This window comes from Porites lutea, chromosome 5, assembly GCF_958299795.1.
Source record: "Porites lutea chromosome 5, jaPorLute2.1, whole genome shotgun sequence".
Classification (NCBI taxonomy): domain Eukaryota; kingdom Metazoa; phylum Cnidaria; class Anthozoa; order Scleractinia; family Poritidae; genus Porites; species Porites lutea.
In genome coordinates this window covers 19,763,500-19,776,794 of record NC_133205.1, presented here as the reverse complement: position 1 = coordinate 19,776,794, position 13,295 = coordinate 19,763,500, and the positions used below count along the sequence as shown (strand labels likewise).

Sequence of the window (13,295 nt, the reverse complement as noted above, 5' to 3'; positions counted from 1 at the left end):
ATGAGCAGGATTGTATACAGTTCTTCTGCAATTTGAACTCCCCAAAAAAATTTACCTGCCCAGCAGGTAAGTTAAGAACAGAATTCACTAGCCCAATAGCACAATCCACTAGCAGCAGGCTATTAGACACAAATTTCATTGCACACTGGGGCTTGATAAAAGAGATAATTTTGGTTACAAGGAGTGACTTATAACTCGTATTTTGGGGCCTCAAGTAAGTTATTTGTGTGAACAAATACAGTGCCTTCACTCTTGGGTGTTGCACTGAAATTTGTTGGGCAACATGTTGCGTGTGCAGCTGGTAATATGGGCAACAATACTTTTTAACTTCTTATTTCACATTGGATTGTGACAAGTTGAACAGCAATGTTTCCTGTTTTACTTGACCTTTCAGCCCTTGAAACACCTTAAAATCAATTACTGGGTCTGGTTTTATAATGTACGTGCTTTGTTGATAAAGTACATGTAAATTGTATACTGTAAATACAGTAGTTTTGAATACCCTCCTCTCTAAAGCACTGCCACAGACTCTTTAAAACTGCACAGCCTGGAAGATTGAAGACAACCAATGCTGTTGTCAATGAAGGCTCGTACAACCAATTGATTAATAAAAGCTTGACTTATCAATTAACACGTTTTAGTAAATTAACTTGTTAACATGATAAATTGCCCTGACATGTTCAACTGGCTGGTACATTACCATCTACTGGCTACAGAAATGTAGCTGCCTTAAAATTCAAAAGTGACATTGTCTATTAAAGTACATGCACTGAGTATTTCATTCCACACTTAAGCCCTGTTGTAGGGAAATGAACTTCAGATAGATGGGTGTTGTGATTCACAACTCTCTTGTCTTGTAGAAATTTATTGGTTAGAATTTCTCTCCTCCTCCACAGGGAGGAAGGGGGCCTTGGCAGAGTGACTTTACATAAGTGGCATAATTAAGGACTCTTTAAAATTTATTTCACTCTTCCGTTTGTTACAGAAAGAATCTCAAGAATTGCCTTTATCAGAAGACTCATCGACCACATCACAAGAAGCCTCCTCAAGTGTCTTCCTGTCCAAATCAGAACTAGAAGAACTTGTTACACCAACAGTGGCTCCAGCTACCCCAAGCTGTGATGCTGATTTGTCCATTACTGTCGTAAACCACGCAAGTAGCAGTGACTCATACTCACAACCAAGAGAATACATGGTTTCATCAGTAATCCCTATACCTCCCAGTAATCCAAGCCAGATTCAGTCATCCCAGGGAAGTCAAAATGTTAGAGCTGGCACTTTCTCTGAGGGAGTGGTAGCAACAAAAGAGCCAGAGGTGTTCTCTTCAGTTTTAGACTCCATGTAAGTAAACTTTACAGTGCAATGAATTAAAAACTACCACAAGGTGAAAAACAGATGAAAGGGTAAATTTAAAGAATGAAAATAAGACACCATTAGTTTCCTCTATTTACCTTATATATATTATATTATTTACGGATAATTTTTAATTTTTATCTGTTTACTATTACAGCCCTCCAAATCCAATCAGCAGTGAGCCCACGCCTACTGCACCTTCAGCAACAAGTCCAAAGGAGGAAGAAGACAGCATAACGGCAGCTTTAAACCAAGCAGCAGAAGAGGAAACCAAACTGAAGGAAGAAGAAATGCCTTCATTTGATGAATTTAAAAGAAGAGTTTTACAGGAGGAAGAAGAGAAAAGTAAACAGCAGAGTGCTGAGAACTCAAGTGGAGCTGCACCCAAACCCAAGAAATTAAAGGAACGAAAACAAAGCAATTATGCTTCAGTAGACTGTGGTGCAAAGATCTTAGATCACAATAGTGAAGCATCTAATGTTGACAGTATTTTGGTCGAAAATAGAGACTTGTATATGTTAAATCCGTGTAGTGCACAAGTGTGGTTTATTGTGGAGTTATGTGATCTGGCTCAAGTCAAAAGCATACAAATTGCAAACTTTGAACTATTCTCTTCCACTCCTGAAAGCTTTCGGGTGTATGTAAGTAAAAGATATCCCACGAGAGAGTGGACTATGTTAGGAACATTTCAAGCTCGCGAGGAAAGGACAATACAAACTTTTCCACTAGGTGAGCCAATCTATGCCAAGTACTTTAAGGTATGAATCTGTGAACAGTTTGCTGTCAAGTTGCCCGAAGCCAAAGTTAGTCATCAGGCCCCAGTTGTTTAAAAAATGGATAACATTATCCACCCGATATGTCACTATCTACTGGATAACATAACTTGTTTCCTTAATACTTATCTACTGGATAGTGATTTATATGGTGGATAGTGCTATCCAAGTTTTAAACAGCTGTGGCCAGAAGGTTTATTGTCCTCAGCAACTTTCTGAAATCCTGTTACACGTTAATCGCACTTGTTTTTTTTCATCAAGGCTTAAAAAACAAGATATATTACTCATATTTCGCGCCTTTTTCGCCTTCTTGTGGCTTAATGAGCGACATATTTAGTGTACAACACATTTATCTTGCTCGTTTTGTCTAAGGCTTTAAAGAACAAAACATTGCACGTATGACGCTTATGGTTGTCTTATTAACAAATCCCTTATTTTAAGTACCTTGTAGGTAGAAAATTCTTTCTTTTTTTGGAATTCAGTCGATGCAATTTTTAGCTTTTTTAAACAGACACATTGTTGCAAATAGTGTTACATAAACCCTGTAGGTACCTTATGTGTTGTCCTTAATTCAATTAGGTTGAGATGTTGAGTCACTTTGGCTCAGAGCATTACTGCCCACTGAGCCTTCTGCGTGTGCACGGCAGCAGCATGATGGAAGAGCTGGAAGACCATGAAACAGATGGACAGGAAGAGAACGATAACAGTGACAGTGACAGTGATGTGCCAGTGTTACCTCCTAATCCTAGTGCCAAGGTTGAAGATCAACCCAAGGAGCAAAATCTGCTGGAAAGAGCGGCTGATGCTGTTTTTAATCTGGTCAAGAAATTCACTGGAAATGGGCATGATAACAAGCAAGATAAGGAAGGAGACGATAGTAAACTCGGCGCCCAAGACAATAAAATGACTGCTTCTGAGAAGGAATCCCAAGGTGAAAGCAAGGGCAAAATTGTCACTCTTGTTGGTCATGAAGAGCTCAATGAAAATTCACAAATGAGTGGTGACAATGCCTGTATAGTAAAGCAAGGTCACAGTCGTGATAGAAATGCTTCACAAGGAAAATGTGTGTCTGGTAATATAAGCCATGAAGATAGTCCACCTTGCAGCAAAGCAGATAAGGAGGGAGAGACTCGTACATGCAGCCCTGCTCCGTCAGCATGCCAGTTGTTTGCTCAGGTATTGGAGCACTACAGTCTGGGGTGTTTTGTGGGACGAATACTGTTTTCAAAGAATGAAAACTTTACAGTATCAATGAATTTAGCCACGAGTGGTGATTACAAGCGAAAGTTAATTGTAGCTCATGAAAAAGATAAAGGTTAATCTTATGAAAAGAAAGAAAGTCAAGACCAAGAGAAAGTTCCTGCAGAAGAGGCTGGAGAGCCATCTACTGCTGACAACTCAGAAGAGAAGAGTGCGGAATTAAATATCGTAGACCAAGAATTCCCTGTTATCATTCCTGAAATGTCTTCCAGCGTTCTGAAAATGTCAAATGAAGTTACTAGCTCAGGCGCATCGGGAGTTTCAGAATATGTTGACCCTTCGCCCGGAGTTTTGCAGCCTAGCGAGTCACTAAACATTTTCGTGTCAGAGGATGAGAAGAAGAGGGAAACTGATGACAAAACCCCCTCATTAGCAGAAGTGTCAGTTGTTACGTCCTTACCTTTAAATGCCACTCTGCTGGCTTCTTCGTCTGTGGTACTTAAAAGTTCCCAAGTGCCAGTAATTAAGGATTCTTTTGATGATGTTCCACAAGGTGAATCCAAGTTACACGATCAGCAGGAGTTAAATAAACAACCTGTACAAAGCATTCCTGACAGACCGTCAACTGTGTTAGGAAGTGAACAGGCACACTCTGTGACAAAAGGCACTTCTCAGCAGCCATTACCTATGAATGCGAAGGATATAAGTTCCAAAGATGAAGAGAAAATAGAAGACAATGTAACTGTTACTGATGAATTAAACGGTAGCAAGGGTAAAGATAAAACCGAAGCTACACGATCGGAATGCAAAGGGCCAAATTCAATTCACATTATATCTCAATCTTCTCCAGATATTGACGTCTTGGAGACAAAACTCACTGACAAAGATGGACGAGAGGGTACTGCTCAATTACCTGAAGAGGTATATTTAGAAAAAGCGCCTATACATAGTGCCATTGAAGCGTCAGAATCAACTAAAGCAACTGATTTTTCAAGTATAAATTTAGAGCCAGTTAGAACAGAAGGTGAGGGATTGAAACCAGATTTGGACAACCAGGAGCCAGGTATTGAGAGCACAAAATCGGCATCCAAAATGTTGGAATCTGAAAATGTGGATCCGGTTATTCAGCCTACCATTCCTCCTGGTATTGACATTACTGACACTTCAGACCCTGTTCTTCCATTGCCAGCTCCTCCTGTTATTGGAGACACAAGCTTGCCTAGCCATGAGTTTTCAACTGCAGCATTGTCAGCAGAAGCTACTCTTGATACTTCAATCCTCAGCAAAGCCCAACAAGCCGCTGTTTCTTCTCCAGCTGGAGCATCGTCAGGGGTTGGGTCAGGAGGGCAGAAGGAATCCATATTTGTCCGTCTTAGTAACAAGATCAAGGTTCTGGAACAGAATTTGAACATGAGCACCCTGTATATGGAACAGCTGCATCAGAGGTAACTTTTACAAAATCTCTTCAATCCCTTGTTGATACAAGTGGTTACAGCACCATGTTCTCTTTAAAGCTTTACTTGTGTGGGCCCAGGCTTCAGCTGCAAAAAGGAAAAGGCGAAAAAAAAAATACAGCAAATGAAGGGGCGGAAATGACAAAAAAGTGGGAAGCTGGGGACGGGAATTCTTTTTTTCTGCTGCCCTTTCCCACACCCCAGTCCATGGATTTTGTTGTAGTTGTAGTTGTTGTTGTCTTTGTTTGTTTTTTCTTTTCTTGTCTTATTATTTTTTTTTTTTGGCTGTTTCGCACCCTTTTTCACCTTTTCCTCCACTACGGAGCCTGGTCCCAGGCTAAAGCTACATGTACAACCTGATAGACAAAACTCTTCAGATGGTTCCATCTGTTAATTTTTAGAATTACGCGCCATATTACCATCTCCTCTAAACATCAGTTAAAATTACCCCAACCTCTCCCCTATTCAACAGTGGTTTGGCCCTTAAACAAGTGTATAATTATAATTCTGGGCCCAGTTGTTCGAAGGCCAATTAGCGCTTAACCCAGGGTTAAATTTAACCCAGGTTTCTTTTTCTTTTTTCAAAAGCATTTTCTCAGATAATTTGCTCTGTTGTTTTTAAGACCATCCAATCATCAACTTGTTGACAAAAAGAATTAAACTGAATTTACTTTTTAAGCTTTCATATCTGAATTCTTATTTCGCACTAACCCTAGGTTATCTTAACCCAGTTTTGAACAATCCGGCCCTGGGCCCAGTTCCTGAAAGGTCGATTAGCGCTTATCCAGGATTATAATTTTGTTCCGTGTTTGTAATTTACCTTCCTACGTATTGCTTAGAGTAACCTTTCGTGTTTCGGGGTAAAGGTTTAACAGTATTTTTTTAGCTTGAGTTGCATGTCCTGAGACAAGAAAACCTTCCTTAAAACTAGGCTTAATCCAGGGTTAAACGTAACCATCTTTCGAGGAACCGGGCCCTGGTATTACTCGAAAAATCGTTGGAAGAGAGTAAGGGGGAGTAAGGCAATTCATTTAAGCGAGGGGTTTCATTTTAGTCCGAATGACGGGAAAAAGTAGGTCTTTTTCAATTTGTATCAACTGTTTTGGCTCACAGTTGTAGCTGGGCTCTAAAACCATTGTACATGACCAGATTGAAGTAAAAGTAGTTTAGAGTGCTCAGAGAAAATGCTAGGGACAATCCTATAACTTTGTATCTGTTCCTTCTTCAGAGAAGTTATGTTTATGTAGGCTGAAATTCAGACGTTACTGAGGGAGCAAAAACGTCTCAAAATAGTTGTCTGAAATTCAGGCTTATGTTTAAGGTCATTGTGAAGATTCTCCTCCTCCCCCCCCCCCGCCCCCGCCCTCTTTTTTTTTCTGGGGGGGGGAAGGTAAACAGGTTTAAATCTTCAGAACTGCAGCATGTGCCTTGTGTCTTTTCTTGTTAGAATGCACGTTGTGTTTGTCTGGTTTTGATCTTATCAAGAGAAACAAAGTTGATACTTTATGATGCTAACAAGAGTTGCCTTATTTCCGGTCACAGATACCGCAAGTCAGTGGAAGAATTACAGAAGAACTCAGCTAAGAAAGTTGCCCTGTTGACCAATGCTACCAAGAAGGCAGAAACTATTGTATGTATAATCTTTATAATTCCTAGTGCTGGGAAAAAATGGTTAGAATTACGAAGCAATCAGTAACTCTAATCTTTGTCGAAGCGAGTGTTGCCTACACGACATGTTTTTAGCTTAAGAATAATCTGAGGAAGTTGAACCTTCACAAAATACAGCAAAACACCCGCTAATAAGAACCTGTGGATTAAGGACCTGCTGGCAGAAATTTGGCATTTTAATACCCAAAAATGATAGAACCTGTTTAGCCAAGCCAAATCAAGCAGGTTCTTGTATGTGTCTTACAGGTAAATACTGTAAATAAAGATAAACATTTTGACCAAGGAGTTTGGCTTCGAGATTGCCAAGTGATATTTGAAGAAGATCCTCACACCAAACTGTAATTACAGATAGACGTATTACTGTAATTCCTACAACGAAAAAAAGTTTATAAAAAGTACAGATTGTAATTGTCTTCTTGAACCTTGCATGAAGTTTTGCAATGTACAGTTGTGAATAAACACTGTATATTTAAGGACCAAACTCTCAGGTTTCTTCATTTTTCTGGTAGTCAACAACTATATCTTCTTCATAGAAGTGAAGAACCTAATAAAGAATGTTCTTAGCCTAAATTACCAATAACTACCCCAAAATAAAAGAGCCTTGTTTGCCAGGCCTCAAATAATGAAGGGTCTTATTAGCTGGTGTTTACTCTTCCGCGCATTTTCTACCCCTCAATTTTCAAAAATGAACGTTCACAGGAATTTTGTTTATCATCCTCTTAAAAATTATCCGTTTGAGATTGGACAAGATTAGTACAATAAAAATAACTTGGCGTGGATGCCCTACTTTGCAACACACGGATTTCGACTGAGCGTGCTCCTTGTCAACGATCTCAAGTGCTCAACGAATTAAAGCTATGGAATAAGCTCGAGTTGGATGAATTAAAGGGGCTTTGTCACGGCAGTCCAGTTCATTTTGATTAATTTTGCCAATTACTCACCCTCAATCGCTGTGGAACTTAAAGTAGGCAAAGAAATTAAATGTAAATGACAAAATCAGAGATCCGAGACAAACAAATGTCTCCCGAGTATTATTTTTAAAGTTGCAAGCAGCAGGGATCAACTTTGAAAAAGTGTTAGGCTGAACAGTTTTCAAAAACCCTAATTTCAATACGTTTCAATCTTCTTCAGTTTTGCCCATCCGTGGCATTTGTTGTTTCCGTTGTGTTATTTTAACCTTCCTTTTATGTTTTAAGTGGTTATTTTTATGTTTCTCTTAATTTAACGGGCATTTTGTAATTTCCTACTTCGGCGGAATTTCCTGACACAGCTCCTTTAACTGCTGTGAAAGACAGTTTCAAACTTACTCCCACCCAGATGCTCTCTATTGGCCCGTCACTTGAAGATAACGTCAACATTGGTCTAATGATGGTAGAACCTTTAGCACAACCATTTACGTTTGATGGCGTTCGCCACGTTCCATCAAGCGCCTCGTTTGGTATACGTTCTACAGTGTAGACGATTTCCTGTGCAAATGCCTTGTTTACATGCACATATTAATCGAGCCAATGTTACTTCTTTTTAAATGTAAACTTTATTCATTCCTTCTACAGATCAACAACCAAAAGGAACAGATCACTAAACTACAATCAAAGCTGGATAACCTGACCAACGCAGTTGCTGATATGAAAGCCCGTATGGATCCACTCAATAAGGAAGTGATGGAGCGCCGTGTTATCGGTCTTTGCATTGAAATTGTCTTAATTCTTCTTCTGTTTGTCCTGTTTGCAAAGAGAAACAATAATCAGGTGACTTCTAACTCACCCGGGAGGTCAGTGCACCTTATGAACGGTCATGGCCCCCCTCGACTTGCAATTGAAGAAAGCAAACGCAGCAAAGCCACTGTCTTGTCTGAAGGTGAGTACTACGTTCGTGCTCTAGGAATATTCATCTGGCATTTTATCAACGTGATATCAACATGAAGTGTCTCCCCACATACCTCCTTACGTTCTGCTTAGTAGTTAAAAATATCAACTTGGATTACTTTTTAGTTTGCTATTTCTGAGTTCCAAAAAATCTCATTTTCAAAACGAGGCTAAGTGACATTGTTTTCTCGTGAAAATGAGTTTAATCTGCATGACAATGAATATTATTTTCATACCAATTATACTTCAGAACGCATTTATGCAACAAGAGGTTTTCAGAACCCTTTATTTGTGATATCGAAGCAATATATTTTGTTCATTCATTTGTTCATTTTTACCACCACATTGCAAGTTACTGAAACATCTATTGTCGGTCAATGTTTACAGTGTACAAACGTATTTATTTTTTTAGTTATTTATTTGTTTTTTATTTTAGTTCCTAGGTTAAGTGGAAAAGAACAGCTTCTTTTCAGTTTTGTCAAGATGGCGGAACCGGAGAGTATCGGAGGCGGCACTGATACAGATCACCATGACAGCAAATTAGTAAAGGTAGGTTTTCACACAATGCAGTTGTGTATTTTATAATTGAATGGTGAAAGCTAATCCTTGATGTTTGAATTTAAATGTTAAATGTTAGTCCACTAGAAGGTTTCTAGAGTAAGCTCGAATTGTCATTCGCCAGTTCTGTTTATTTCCAGAAGGGGAAAGAATAGGTTGTATACTGTTCCATTGCAAATACAGCCGCCTCTCGTCGCTCTCCGTCGCTAGGAAATAGGGAGCTTTAACATCGACGACGGCAACTGCAGGGAAAACGTCAGTTTTAAAATGAATTCCCGTTTTTTCAATCTTTGTCGCGTTTACTCCAATTTGCTGAAAATGGCAAGTTTAGGCGAATTATCCCCGAGTTGATTTTCTTGAGGACCGCACTCAAGTTTAGAGAGAGAAAAAGAGATTCGTCGTCGCTTGTTCACGTCCTCCATAAAACTTGCAATTAGGCATTTTCACGTCGTAGTCGTGCAAGGACGGTAAAGAAATGTACAAAAAAGCGTGATACGTGCAAAGTTGTTGTTTTGCGTAATAAACCTATTGCTTTTTTGACGTCCTGTTTGCCGTCGCCGTCGTCGTTGCTAAAGCTCCCTACGAACTACGGCTGGACGAGCGTTGTCTTTTGTTTGTAGCACTGGGTTGAGTCGTGCAAATATAGAACGTTAAGATTGCACTACAGACAGTAGACTACGAGAGAAGAGGCGGAGAGGGAAACAACACGCAAAGATTTTCTTGTTTTCATCACAGTTCACAAAAATGCAAGTCAGTTTTGCATGTGATCTTATCTTTAGATCAATGAACAAATTCTTCCATATTTGAAGGACGCAATTACGTCGGGTGAAATTGGTGAACAAAGTTTTGGTTACACAGGTTTTATTTTTTTCGCCCATGAATACTTATGTCCAATACTAAAGAAATAGACAGAAATAGTATAATAGCTCATTTATTAGATTCTCCGACGGACTGATCTGTTTGAAGTATTGAAATGCCGAGTTTCGATTGTCTCGAAGATGTTTACGTCATTTTCATTCAGCAAATGCGATACAAAAACTCGCATAAACAAAGGTTACACAAGTAGAAAGACACACTAATCAGTTCGAACAAACATTGAAACTTTTCAAGTAAGAAGAAAAAGTAAATTACCTGCATGATTTCTCTTCTCCTCGGCCGTCAATCTGAATTCTGCGTATAAACAGCTTAGGGACCGGTCATTATTTATGTGGGGGGGGGGGGGGGGGGGATCATGGGGTGGGCTAGGCCTATTTTTTTTTTAGAGAAAAGGGGTGGGTCATGGTGTGTTTTGTAAAGAATCACACTCACTACAATTCATGTGGAAGATCTAAATAAATTCTAATGCAATGCTGGACATAAAATATAACACAACTGGATGTCACATGTCACAATCCCGATGATTGGCAGCCACGGTCAAATATTAAGAAGCTCTTCGAGCAAGGGAAGTTGTCAATTAATGCATCGGATGCTATCACAGAATTTTCCTCCAAGTTCGTTGTAGACGAAAAACTGGTGAAGAATTACATTGAGCACTTGTCGCAGCTGCAAAGTGTCAATGAGATCCATAAGCAAGAGCGAAGAAAAGAAAAGCAAGTTCGAGCCTTAAAAGATGTACGTTGCTATGACTGGAAAACACTCGTAGAGAAGGGGGAGCTTGACACTCTGAAAGTCCCCGAGTTGGACAAATACATTGAGCATAATAAACTTAGCAAGAACGGAAAGAAAATTGACAAAATCCAGCGAATTACAGTACACTACTATGAAACTTCAGAGGAATCTACATTTCCTTCAAGCGCCAGTGTTGGTGAGGACAGTGATGAGAGTGACAGTGACAATGACCTTGTTTTGTGTGATGAAAGTGAAAGTGAAAGCGAAAGTGAATCAGACGATGACTGTCATACTGTAACAATACAAAAAGGCACATCAACAAGAAGTGGCCGCAGAGTAGGACACTGGTCCACAAGATATGCTGATTTCGTTCAGTGAACAGGAACTCCTTATAGAGGTATAGACTGAAGGGGGTTGGGGGTGGGTCACCTCTTATATAAAGTTATATGGGGGTGGGTCAAGAATTAACTAATGAGCTTAAAGGGGTGGGTCACGTTTTTCCTTTCATGCTAAAACAAAAAAATCCCCCCCCCCACCCCCCACATAAATAATGACCGGTCTCTTAGCTTATTTAAATATGAGCTTAGCTAGATAAAAATGTAGTCACAACAGTGGATTAAAAGCGTAAATCTGAGCAGAAATTAGACACAACTTACATATTTCGCTTCCCTCTTCAGCAGGTGAGTTGAAAACTTTTTTACGAAAAGAAGAGATTCTTGAATTACCGAGACGGCAAAATACGAGCAAAATGTTCTCCGTAGTCCCGACTACGCGGAACAGCTCAACAACTCACCGTAGCCGCAAGACTACGCGGGAAAAATGAACAGTCACGTGGTTTTGATCAAGCGCAATAGCATGTTTAACCGTAGTCGTAGTCCGTAGTCGCCGTATCTTAAACTCCCTAATAAATGTCCCGACCGGACGGCGTGGAGCGATGTGAGTAGGCTGTATTTACAGGATAGTAGGATTTCTTGTCTCTGATTTCATGCTGCTTCCTCACACGACAAATATTGCACCACTTTGATCAAGCTCGAATTTCTTTCGCAGGGAGCAATTCTAAAATAGAGACCTTTAGATTTGTGAGTATGGACGACTCAGAGCTTTTTTTGCCTCTTCTCAGAAAATAGTAATCCCGAAAAGTTTTATTGCACTTTTTTACTAGAAAAGTTAGAACGGTTATTTTTATTGAAGGAGTTTGAGCCCTCTCCCGATCGCAGAATGATAAAACTTCTAACATTTGACAACTTATTTCCGCCTCCATGACATTCTCGTTAAAACGCGTAGTAGAATGACCACGGCTGTCACGTTTTCCCGCCAAAATGATGTTGGCTCACGCCTCGCACTTCTTGCCATTGACAAAATCTCTTCCTTGTAGTCGTCGTCGTCTTAGAATCTAACGGTCACTATTGAGAAACACTCTAAATCTAGAAATGATTACTAACTGTAGTACTCTATTTCTTGTAGGGTAATACCTTCAATACCAGTGAGAGTAAGAAGAAACGTCATCGCAAGCGTAAAGGGTCCAGTACACCTGAACTTCTGCCTGACAGTCCTAGCTATGAAACGTCCAACGGACCCGAGCCTTCCCCTGAAAGTCATTCTAGTGCTGACGCACCTAGGTCAGCAAGAGTTGTCAGTCGTACAGCTGGGCTGCTTTTCTCGAGTGCTCGTGGGTTCTTTGGTGGCCTTCACAATCCATGGAAACAATCAAAACCCTCCACTGTCCATAGTGATCCCAATATATCCGCAAGAAGCGAACTCAGCCAAGCGAGCAAAAGCTCGCCGAGACCAAATAATCCGGGTTTATCCCGAGCAAAGAGTCTTGAGTTAGTTCCAGAGAATACATCAATTCAAAAACCTGCACCACCACCACCAGCACCGACCCTTTCGTCCGAGTTTGGCGTGATGTTGAAGCGCCCACCAGATTGTTATTACCCTAAGAAAGACCCCGCAAAGAACATTTTTCCTGGTCCCGTGAAATATGGGAAATATGGCGTATTAGATTCTCAGTTGGCATAACTAAGGCCCCTCGAGAACCTCACGCATTCCTCACTCCATGGAATTGAAGGTCCGTTTTTAAGGATCACTGGAGTATGAATTCGTTTGGTTTTCGGGGGTGCTGGTAGAAAAATACTTTGTGGAGAACCGTCAAAGTTATTGAACCTTTCTTGGTTTACAACGAATGGCTCGTAATTGGTATACAAGTACAAAAATATCTTTGTTAAATGTTGTGGACATACTTGACGAGAACTCCCAAATCCAGTCGCAGCTTTATTCTTCTTGGCAAATCCTTGGTTGCTTTTACAGAACTACTGTAAATTCTTGTATTTTAAGGCGCATAGTTCTGTCGTTTACTTAAAAAAACGTAATTTGCCCTATAAAGACTGCTGCGGTCTTGCCAAAAATATGGTGGTCAAGTTGTTCCACTTACGGTTATGGTGAAGTAGAATATTACTAAGATTAGAATATTGTTATCCTAAGGCAGATATAAAAAGGAAGAATAAATAGAACGGGTCGTTTTGCTTGTTTTAGGAGTCATTGTCAGAGAGGTTGTCTTGTTTCAAGAATTTTGCCAAGCGTTCGACGTTTCACATCTTCCACAAGCATTTTTATTGTCGCACCAACTTCCAATATATTTTCCGAAATCTGTCATGCCCTTTCTTAGAGAGCCCAAGTGGCCGGCTCATTTACAACCCTCGTTTTTGACTCATGCTTAAATTGTCTCACTCAGTTCGCTCTCCAGTCCAATTATGATTGTGGCGGTCCATTCAAAATAGCCCTCCTGAGGAAAACTCCTAAGGGGTTGCTGTATACAC

The 13,295-nt window shown here is 40.1% G+C and overlaps 1 protein-coding gene across 1 annotated transcript; it reads left to right on the top strand.

Moving 5' to 3' along the window:
* Positions 1–283: 283 nt before the first annotated feature.
* LOC140938044 (SUN domain-containing ossification factor-like) lies at positions 284–12,969 on the top strand. Its single transcript, XM_073387588.1, is given in 8 exon segments — positions 284–301; positions 986–1,341; positions 1,511–2,111; positions 2,706–4,771; positions 6,323–6,410; positions 8,002–8,305; positions 8,750–8,862; positions 11,944–12,969. Coding segments are annotated over 8 exon segments (4,101 nt in total). The 3' UTR covers positions 12,499–12,969.
* The last annotated feature ends 326 nt before the right edge of the window (positions 12,970–13,295 follow it).